The sequence below is a fragment of the Silene latifolia genome, chromosome 7, assembly GCF_048544455.1.
Source record: "Silene latifolia isolate original U9 population chromosome 7, ASM4854445v1, whole genome shotgun sequence".
Classification (NCBI taxonomy): domain Eukaryota; kingdom Viridiplantae; phylum Streptophyta; class Magnoliopsida; order Caryophyllales; family Caryophyllaceae; genus Silene; species Silene latifolia.
In genome coordinates, this window is record NC_133532.1 from 22,918,900 (window position 1) to 22,929,542 (window position 10,643).

At 44.7% G+C, this 10,643-nt stretch overlaps 1 protein-coding gene across 5 annotated transcripts; it reads right to left on the reverse strand.

Moving 5' to 3' along the window:
• Positions 1–192: 192 nt before the first annotated feature.
• On the reverse strand, positions 193–4,858 carry LOC141591916 (uncharacterized). 5 transcript variants are annotated; one of them, XM_074412410.1, is made up of 3 exons: positions 1,683–4,858; positions 1,307–1,396; positions 193–774 (listed from the first exon to the last, which is right to left on the reverse strand). In XM_074412410.1, the coding sequence occupies exon 1, from the start codon at positions 4,684–4,686 to the stop codon at positions 2,005–2,007; it is 2,682 nt and encodes an 893-aa protein (XP_074268511.1). In that variant the 5' UTR covers positions 4,687–4,858; the 3' UTR covers positions 193–774; positions 1,307–1,396; positions 1,683–2,004. The 5 variants fall into 5 exon arrangements, with proteins under 5 accessions (XP_074268511.1, XP_074268513.1, XP_074268514.1 ...); XM_074412412.1 differs by having other exon boundaries at positions 1,307–1,588; XM_074412413.1 differs by having other exon boundaries at positions 1,307–1,591.
• Positions 4,859–10,643: the final 5,785 nt, after the last annotated feature.

The window sequence follows — 10,643 nt, forward strand, 5'->3', positions numbered from 1 at the left end:
AGTGAAAGTTTGAAAATTGTGTGTTTCCGGTGATGTCTCATATTACTCCTCTATGATAAGAATTAATGAGTTGATATGAACTACGATAAAGTTTTCCAAGGTTAATAGGAAATTTTGATTCCCTTTCCTACAAGGTTGTACCAACTTGTAACACCTAGCCAAACGAGCGCTTAGCTATTAACACGAAAATACACCCCAATAGACCGCAAGTTCCAATTTGCGCCCATATCATATTGCTCTTGTGGTTCATTTGAAAAAGTAATCATACTCTATCGATCCCAAATTCCCAATCATTTATTTAATGTTCGACTTGCGACTTGTAAACAAGAAATTGTGCAAATAGCAACAAATTTGGGTTTCTCCCATATATAGATCTTGGCTTTCAAACAAAATCTGACTCGTCATCAGTTTTTCTTTCGCGCAAGGAGGGATAGCAGGGATGGCGGCACCCTAAGCAATGAAAAAGTCTGCTTCTCTAGATTTTCGAACTTTATTTTAGCCTCCACCCGTCCCTCTAACTTCAAATCCGGTTCTGCCACTGCTGGCACCGAAACTGTCAAGCTTGAACGAACATCTTCTGGGATTCTGATTATCCTTTTTCTTGGTGCAACGCAGCAACATGCTACACTCACATGTTCAATACCTGCAGTAGCTTGCAAAATGGAGCATGGTGCACCAGTTAGCTGGACGGTAGCATAACGCCAGATCTTTCCATCTAAATTTGAGAATTGTCCCGGGATAAATAAACACCATAAGCCAGTTCATTGTTGAAACCTGTAGAAGATAGTTCAAACATCAAATTACAAAGAACATAGAGCTTGTTCTGCATTAGAGGGAGGAGCAAACGAACAGAGTAGCAAAGTAAAATTCCGGAACACCATTTGTAACTGAGAATATCTTTAATTGATTCAGAAACTCTCGTTTAAGTGACCACGATACAAAGTTCAAAATATCAGATATAGAAAGACAGTTTAAAATGGCTGGTCCAAAACAATTCCATACAAGTTATAAGTTGATTGCCAACCAAACAAATCAAAGTTATCAAGACAATCTCCTTGCATAAGCCCAACGGTGGCCAGATAGGGAACCCAGAAGAGGAATTACTGATGAATAAAATAGAGTACAATGGAAGATAATAATAGGCATTAAACGGAAAAGGAAACATCAAAAGAGAAACAGGAGTCACAAAAGGTATTTAAGTGTAAGTTATAGAGAAAAATCAACAAGAGACTCCTGGAAAACCAATCCAAAACATATATGAGGAATTGGGGACTATGGAGTTATTTTATCACTAAAGAGACCATACCTGTATGGCGTAGAGCTCTTACATAGATCTGGCGCTTCAGGATTAGGTTCTTCCCCACAAGATCAGTCTTCCATACCCCTAGCAGGAGAGCTGCATCATGAAACGAGTAAGGGAAAAACTATACCCATAGATAACTTCTCATGCAACAACATTACCCCAGTGTCTCGAGCGATCCTGCAAACGGCAGGGGTGAAGGGGGATTGCAGTACCCGTCATTTTAACACTAAAAGCTATTTTTGGATGACCCATAATGAGAATTGCAACGAAACCTGCATCTGATGACTGCTACTTCACAATAAAAAGAAGCGCAATTAGTTTGGTGAGCAATGGATAACCTTTCATACTAGGTTACAAAAAAGGGACATAACGTGACTACCTTGGTATGTGCGCGTGTGTATATATGCATTTGTTCAAGCACCATCTCAGACTAAAGCTAAAAACAGGTCAAGTGTTTCTCTCTTCTTCATACGATCTTCAACCTTTTGACAACCCTTTCAAGCACTCTTAGTTTTGAGTCACTTCCCTTCTGAAGTTTTCAAATTATACACCGACCCATCTTGATAAGAATAAGAACCATGTTCTATAAAAGGCTACATATGTATTGACCTTTTAGGACCAGTCTCACAAGGTTGCTGATGCATACTTGTTCTTGCAACTCAAAGTTGGGAAAAGATTCATTATTCAGCAGTAGAAGATCCCTATCCAACACCAGAAGACATTGAAAAGTCAACACCGGACAAATTGACGGGATGCCAATTGTCTTCACAAGAACGCTTACTTCTACGTATAAAATCATAGTTGATGTACATGAGGAAATCAAGAAACAGGCCCTTCTCTGATGAATCTCCTAATGTTTCCGGATTTTCTTGCAAGTTACTGCAAGCTTTATCCATTATCTTATATGTAACCTCGTCAAAATCAAAACCAATTTCGTGGAGTCGTTGGCCCCACATCAAGGTCTTCTGGGATAGCCCCTGCTTGCAAAGGTGAGAAAGCAGCAAATTTATAGTAACAATATTTGGAAAAAAGGCCACCTTGAGTAGTTTCGCAGCCAACATTGTGGCATGATCCAACATGTCACTGCAAACACCATTTACCATGATATTGTATGTTATGGTATTGGGAACAATACCAGCTGCTACAAGCTCATCTAACATTAAAAACGCCTGATTCATCCGACGACGAGAACAAAGTCCATGCATTCGGATGTTATAGGTATATATGTCAGGGCTCCAGCCATTGAGCTGCATTCTATCAACAACGTTGTCAGCACTTGACATGTCAAATGCTTTACAATAACCATCGATAAGAGTGTTGTAAGTCACGAGATCGGGAGTTAAGCCACTTCGATGCATGTCAACAAAAGCAACAATAGCAGCATCCATTCTACCTTGTTTACAAAACCCATTGATGATGATATTGTAAGTACACAGGTCTGGAATTAGACCCATTTGCCTCATTTCTTTCTCTAACTTCATTGCTTCAGTCATCTTGCCACAATTGCAAAAGCCATGAATTAACGAGTTGTATGGAAAATTGTTTGGGATAAACCCCCTCATTTTCATTTCCTCGAAAATGGAAAAGGCCTCCTCCATTAGGCCAGCTTTAGATAGGCCATCAATGTAAGCTGAGAAGGTGACAACATCTGGGGATAAGCCTCTCCGATGAATTTCATTCCACAGGGTTTGGGCCCCCAATAAGTCCCCATTCTGAAAGTAACAATCTAGAAGCAATGTAAAGGCCACTTCATTTACCGGAAAACATCTTGCTATCATATGATCCATGAGCTCTCTAGCTTCTTGTAACCTACCTTTGTCAGAGAGACCGATGAGTAAAGCACTACAAGTGGAAGATGTTGGAGTAAGACCAAATCTGATCATAATTTTATAAGCTCTAAAAGTCTCCTCTACTAGCCCTGCCTTATTGTACGCCGCAATAACAGAGTTAAAAGCAACAATGCTAATTGGGACTCCTCTCTCGAGAAACTCCTCTAGTAACTTCATAGCCTCGTCTAACCGACCAGCCCAACACAACCCAGCAATTGAAATATCAGGCAGTGAAGAATCTGGTACCAATTGTGACATTGAAAATTCTCTTAGAAGATATTCGGCATCTTTTTCCGTCCCATATTTGTAGTGTCCGGCAATCAGTATGTTGAAAGTTATAACATCAGGAGCTATACCTTTCATCCTCATTTCTCTAAAAACATTACTCGCCTGATAAATGTCCCTAGCTTTTACATACCCATCAATTAATGCATTATGCAAGGCGGTAGTAGGTGTGAAGCCGAGTTCAGTCATTGCGTCAAACAGCTTTCTCGCCTCCACTGTGTTACCTTCCTTACACAATGCATTAATTATAGTATGGAAAGTAACAAAGCTTGGATCACAGCCTCTTTCAATCATAAAATGCATACAAGCCAAAGCATCAGAAGTTCTCCCTCTTGTACAATACGCATTTATCAAAATATTATACGTATATACATCAGGGTTACGGTGATACTTCTGCATTATATATAGCAATGTCTCCCCAACTACAAGATAACCGTTTCTACAAAACTCAAGAATCAAAGTATTAAATGTAAAATTAGACAGGCGAGGTCCACGACGAATCATATCTCGAAACAATTTCCATACACAACCATGATCACCTACTCTAATCAACATCTTAAACAAAATACTAACAGCTGACGAACTCGGAGTCACACCAATTTTCCTCATCCTATTCACCACATCTAAAGCCAAATAAACAAAACCGGCTTTCATAAACCCCCTCATAAGCGAATCAAGTACCAAAAAATCCGATTCAATATCCGAGGGCCCACTCCACATCAAATCCCAAAAATCCCTACTTTTACAAGACCCAATTCTCAAAACAACACAAGTAATCACATCCTGAGCAAGAAGCCGGTAATTCTCACTGGAAAGCGAATCGACAACAACACAACATTTCTTAACTAAATCCTCACTATAATCAACCTGAAATGCTAACCTAAAGAATGCAGAAGCAGTATCTCTACAATCAAACAATTTCATAATCTCAACAAGCAAAAATGGGCAAAAATCCTGAGAAAAACCCATCAAAATACCAACATTATCACCATTTTTAATCATCTTTGATAAACCAACAAAGATTCTACGCCTCTCATAAGCATTAATAACATCAAAGTTTACAACTTTATAGCAATTAATCGGTAAAAACTGAGAAATAAAACGATGGGTATATCTAAATGATGAAGAAAATGAAGAAAAATTATGATGAAATTTGGGAAATTGGATAAAGGGTATATGGGTCATTAATTGAGAGGTGAAAATGGTGGAAAAAATTGGACTTACCTTGGTGAAAGTACACAACTTTAATCTGCTTAAAGTGTGAGACATTCAATGAGGAGATTAATTTCGCCGAAAAAGTGCGTTTTCCGGTGAAATCACGGTGTTTTCCGGCGAAGGTGAGGGTTTAATGGAGGTTTTATGGAGAAAGTTGTGGGATTTGTGACGATTGTTTCACTCATATTGAGCGGAGTGGGTTTTGGAATTGAACAGACATTAAGCCCGTAATGATAGAAGTGTGCATGGGTCAATTGAGTCGGGTTCGCGTTGGGCGTAGCCTGTAGGATCATTTAGGTCGGGTTGGGTTTTGGCTAATTTTTAATGCGCGAAAGTGATAATTAAGTCCCTTAACTTTGTTCAATTGTGAAATTAGGTCTCCCAAGTTTCATTTAGAGCAATCAAACCTTAAGTTTCACCAAAAGTGAAATTCAACCCTGATTTTAAATTTTTCACAATAATTTTAACTAAAAACATTTTATATTAGTATTAAACAATTTATTAAATACTAAAAATTTACTAATTGCAACTTTACGAATTTCTACGTAATTTATTAATCATTGAAGAAAACTTTTAAATACATATTTAGTAAATTGTTTATAATTTATATAGTGTATTCATACATATATATACTAATAAATTGTCTATATACTATAAAATTTCAAAAAAAAAATCTCAATATTTAACATTAGGTGCCAAAAAAGGAATAAAAACCTTAAATCAAGCATTAATGACATCAATTTACGCATAATTGTGTCATAAATACAGTCTTAAGGTGAGGTAATATGGGTAGGAGTTCAGTATGGAGGAGTTTTGAGGATTGGGTTGAGAGTTTAGAGTTGATTGTATTGCTCGTTCTATAGGCGCGTATGAGATGATTTATGCCTTTTGTGGGGGGTGATTTGGGTTTGGCCGAAGGAAATTGCTAAAGCATTCATGGCTTGGAACGGATCATATTTTGTGGGATTGGAGAAGAGGCTTTGGGAGGCGGTTTCATAGCCACTGTGAGCATTTTATGGGAGATGAGGACCAGAGTTATCTTTGAAAACAAAACCCTTGTTTGGATAGGAATTGGGATGCAGTTAGATCGTGGAAGACGAATAGGATATTGACGGGGAGGCCAATGTGTTTTACCATGTAATATCTTTATTATCTTGTTTGGGTTTTTCTGTTTTCTGTAGGTGCGTGTTTTGTTTTGGGACTCTACTCTCTGTAGGTCTCGGGTTTGTAACCCTTTTTCTAATAAAAAAAAATACAGTCTTAAGGGCTGTATTTATCATTACCGTTAATATTAATATAAAAGTGATGGGGCATATTCTGTGCCCGCTGACCAAGTCAACATATTGAACGAGGTCAAAGATATCCACAGCAAGCCAATGACTTAGACATCCCGACCCGATCGAGCTTTCGGCCTTCCACTGGGTCCCGAAGATGATGGCAACCTACCAAAGGGGCACATACCCGCGTACTCATATCCAAGAACCCTCGGCATGGAGTCAACCAGGCTCACCGCCGCTGCCATAGGTCCCTCGGCCGAGGGTAGATCGATCTTTCCACCGCTATGCCACTTGGCCCACTTGGCTACTACGTGACAAAAGGTGAAAGTCTATAAATACTCCTCAATCCTCATTGAGGAAGGGATCCAGAATCTAACCTAAGAACCACTTAAATTGGTATTATCTCTCTCATCTCTCTACAATACACGTCATCAAGCTACATACTACTTAATCACAATAAGTTCACTGACTTGAGCGTCGGAGTGAGTACGCTTGGCACAAAGCCAAGCCCTCAGTTTGCTCATTGTTGCAGGAGAGGCCGAGGAGAGCAGTCAAGGCTAGAAGAGGCATTATTCGACAAAGCTAGCGTGGTAAACAAACCTACTTGAATTCGCACCGGAACAATTGGCGCCCGTCGTCGGGGGAAACAGATACTAGAAGCTAGTCATTCCCAAACACAAAAAAAAAAAAAAAAAAAAAAACCCACCCAAAAAGCTAAGAAGATGTCAAAAGAACAAGAGGTGTTCAGAATCAAGAGCCCCTCCACCCGGATGATACCGTCCACAGTTGGTTGTGCGGCCCTCCACCACCGGATAATTCAACCGGAGTTCGGGATGCCAATAATGCCGATATACGCCACGCTTCGCCGACCAGTGTCACCGTCATGGGGCGTGTGGTTGATGCAAAGAAAGCCGGGCGACTCCTGGACTCGATTGTCGCCGCGCCGGCTCACACTGTCACACCGACAAGAGCGGCGGGACCCGTCCAGGAAGCTAGGGCCCAAAAGGTGACTCGAGAAACCCGAACGAAGCACTAAGAGAGGCCGAGCCTACCAAGACGCTGGGGAGCCCAGAGTGTCGTGGTAGAACTAAGCCCTTCCCGCACTCGCGGAAGGACGATGTCGCCGCGACGCCCACGAGGCATGCCCCGGACGAGCGAAGGAGTCCGACTCACCGAGTCGGAGAAGGAGTCCGACTCACCGTAGTCGGAGAAGGAGTCCGACTCACCGAGTCGAAGAAGGAGTCCGACTCACCGTAGTCGGAGAAGAAGCCCTTCCCGCCACGGGGGAGAGGGGCGGACTAGGGATGCGAGGAGCCGATCGCCGCGTGTCATTAGACACGTGGTCGACAGCCCCCTCGGTGCCTACGTCCTAGAGACCTGTGTGCCGCCAAAGCTAAAGCTACCGTCTATATCATACAAAGGAGAGGGCGACCCACCCGATCATGCCGAGGCTTTCGAGTCTCACATGTCGGTGTGGGAGCAACCGACGAGGTCAGTGCCGAATTTTCCCAACGACCTTGGTTGGAATGGCGCAAAGCCGGTACAAGGGGCTACCCGATGGGTCGGTATACTCCTATTCCGACCTAAGAGACGCGTTTTTTTGGCCCAAGATTTCTACCAATAAAAGGAGAGCCGTTGAGACATCGGATCTCCCGACCATCAGCAGGAGGGAGGCGAGTCACCCGAAGCTATGTGAAGAGGTTCGATGCCGTGGTTCAGCAGATTAGGGAGCCGAACACGAACTAGCGGCCTTCGACCGATGAAAGGCCTCCCGCAGGGGACTTGAAAACGAGCTCATCAAGTGCGGTGGCTCGAGCCTTGAGTCCGCCAGAAATTGGCCGACTGTGCCATTAAGGTCGAGGACTATCACAAAATATGGATAGGCCACGGCGAGGCCGGCACTCGAAAGAAAGAGCCACCGGGAGGACAAGCCGGATGAAGGGCGCCGTGACAATAATAGGTCGCGGACCGACAGCCCGCCAGTAGCGTAACCCGCCGGACGCCGGGGAGTTCAGTCCGTACTACCATAAGAAGTACAAAGATCACACCCCCCCTGGTCGTATCGGCCGCCGAGGTCTTCTCCCGAGCAGTAAACGAGGGGCGAGAAGTGGGAAAGGCCCCCAAACCTGTGGGGGGACGGTGACACGAGCCTATATCTTTGTGAGTACCACGCCACACCTGGTCACTTAACCAACGATCCGGCATTTGAAGAATGCCATTGAAGAGCCGATCCGAAAAGGGAGCCTCGGCAAATATGTTGCCGGAGGCCAAAAGACTAACACCGGTGGCTCAGATAAAAATCCGTCTTTCAACGGATAGGAACAATTCATGTTGTCATCTGGGAAACGAGAACGGCGGATCCGCTCACGGCACAAGCGGCACTGAACGAATCAGACAAAGCCGTCAACTTCGTGCCCACCGCAGCGCCCGCGCTTCCAACATCCCGAACATAACTATTGGGAAGAAGGACTACGAAGGAGTCATCGCCCCACATAGCGACCCACTCGTAGTCCACTTAGACATAGCTAACCACCTGGTCATGAGATGCCTGATTGACACGGGTGCTTACACGAACATCATGTTCAGGGAGTGCTTTCGGGGCTCTACGAAAATTGCGGACCTTAGCCCATGCACCAACCCATTGTACAGCCTTCTCCGGGCAGCTTGGTCCCCCCCGGGGTCTATCAAGTTACCAGTGATGTTCGCCAGTCCGACGCGCCAAGAATGTGATGTCCGAGTTCGTGGTCATCGACGGCTCATCCGCATACAACGTTCTCATCGGCCGTGTCACCCTGAGTGAGGTCGATGCTTTGAATGTCCATCCGGCCCCGACACCGATGTATGTCTCGGACCGCGGGAGGTTCATAAACTCGTCTCAAAGAACGAAAAAGACGAGGTGGTCAACGTCCAAATATCGGCCAGAGGATGCAACATGCAATCCTTCAAAGTGGCAAAGAAAGAGGAAAAAGGGAAGAGCCCATCCTTAAGACAGGAGGACGAACCGATGAGCACCAACCACGTCGCCATGGTCGAAGGGGCCGAGACCCAGATAGAGATTGATCCAGACGCACCGTGATCGTCGGTGTCGGCCGGGAACCAAAATTCAGTGGCCGATCTCCTAGACCCGCCGAGAAGGAACAAAGACGTCTTTGCGTACTCACCGCCGAGATGCCAGTGTAAGCCGAGAAGTCATCGTTCACAAGCCGAACGTACTCCCAGCCGCCCGTGAAGCGAGAGGGTGAGAAACTCCTCGGCCGAAAAGGAAGATGCCATCAAGGCCGAGGTTGATAAGTTGTTACATGCAGGCTTTATCATCCCTTGTACATACCCTGAATGGCTAGCTAATGTTGTAATGGTTAAAAAGTCATCAGGGGGGTGGAGGATGTGTGTTGATTTTACGCAACTTAATAAAGCATGCCCGAAAGATTGCTACCCCTTGCCTCGGATAGATAGCCTAATAGACGCAACGGCAGGCTACACAATGCTGAGCCTGCTCGACGCCTTTTCAGGATACCATCAGGTATTCATGGCAGAGGAAGACATGCCTAAATGCGCATTCATCACCATACACGGCACCTACATGTACAAAATGATGCCGTTTGGTTTGAAAAATGCCGGCGCGACTTACACAAGACTGGTGGACAAAATATTCCAAAATCAAAAAGGGCGAAACATTGAGGCCTACGTCGACGATGCTATTGTCAAGAGCAAGTCTGACGGCGAGCACTTAGCCGATTTACACGAGACATTTTGTTCACTAAGGAAATACAAGATGAAGCTTAACCCGACAAAGTGTAACTTCGGTGTCCGGCCGCAAATTCCTCGGCGTGCTTGTTAGCGCTGGGGAATTGATGCCAATCCAGAGAAAGTCCAAGCAATTCTAGACCACGGAGCCGAGGAATCGCAAAGAGGTTATGATATCGACCGGGAGGATGGCGGCCCTTGCCCGTTTTATCTCTCGGTCAGCCGACAAGAGCACCCCATTCTTCAAAGTGCTAAAAGGGAATAAAGACTTCTCACTGGGGAGGAACAGAGCACGGCTTTCAAACAATCAAGGCCCATCCGCAAACTCTCCCGACCCCGTCTGCACCGACGCCGGGGGAAACGCTATATCTATATTTAGCAAGAACCTCGGCCACGGTCGATCGTAATCGTCGAGAAGAAAACAAGCAAGAAGACCCAATATACTTTATCGCCCATACACTGTTGCCGCCGAGAGAAACTACCCCCGATTGAAAAAGCAGCCTTTGCCGTGGTTGTTGCCGCAAGGAAGTTGAAACCCTACTTCGACGCACATCCCATGACGGTCTTAACCGACCAGCCGTTGGAGAAAACACTGGAAAAATTCGAACAATCAGGCAGACTTATCAAATGGGCAAAGTGGAGCTATCTCGGCTTCGGCATCCAATACAAACCAAGGCCTTCGATAAAAGGGCAAAGCGGCTGGCAGACTTCTTGGCCGAGTGCACGATCGGGAAGAATCGTGTCCCGGCATGTGGGAGGTATATACCGATGGATCCTCCACAACGAACGGCTCGGGAGCCAGCATCCTTATCATCGGCCCAAACGGGACGAGTTCGAGTACGCTTTGAAATTTACCTTCTCGACCTCAAACAACGAATCCGAATATGAGGCGGTGATAACCGGAGTTGAGTTAGCCAGAGCCGCCGGGCGTAACACATCATTTTGAAAACAGACTCTCTCTTGGTGACTAACCAATACGAAGGAGAGTAC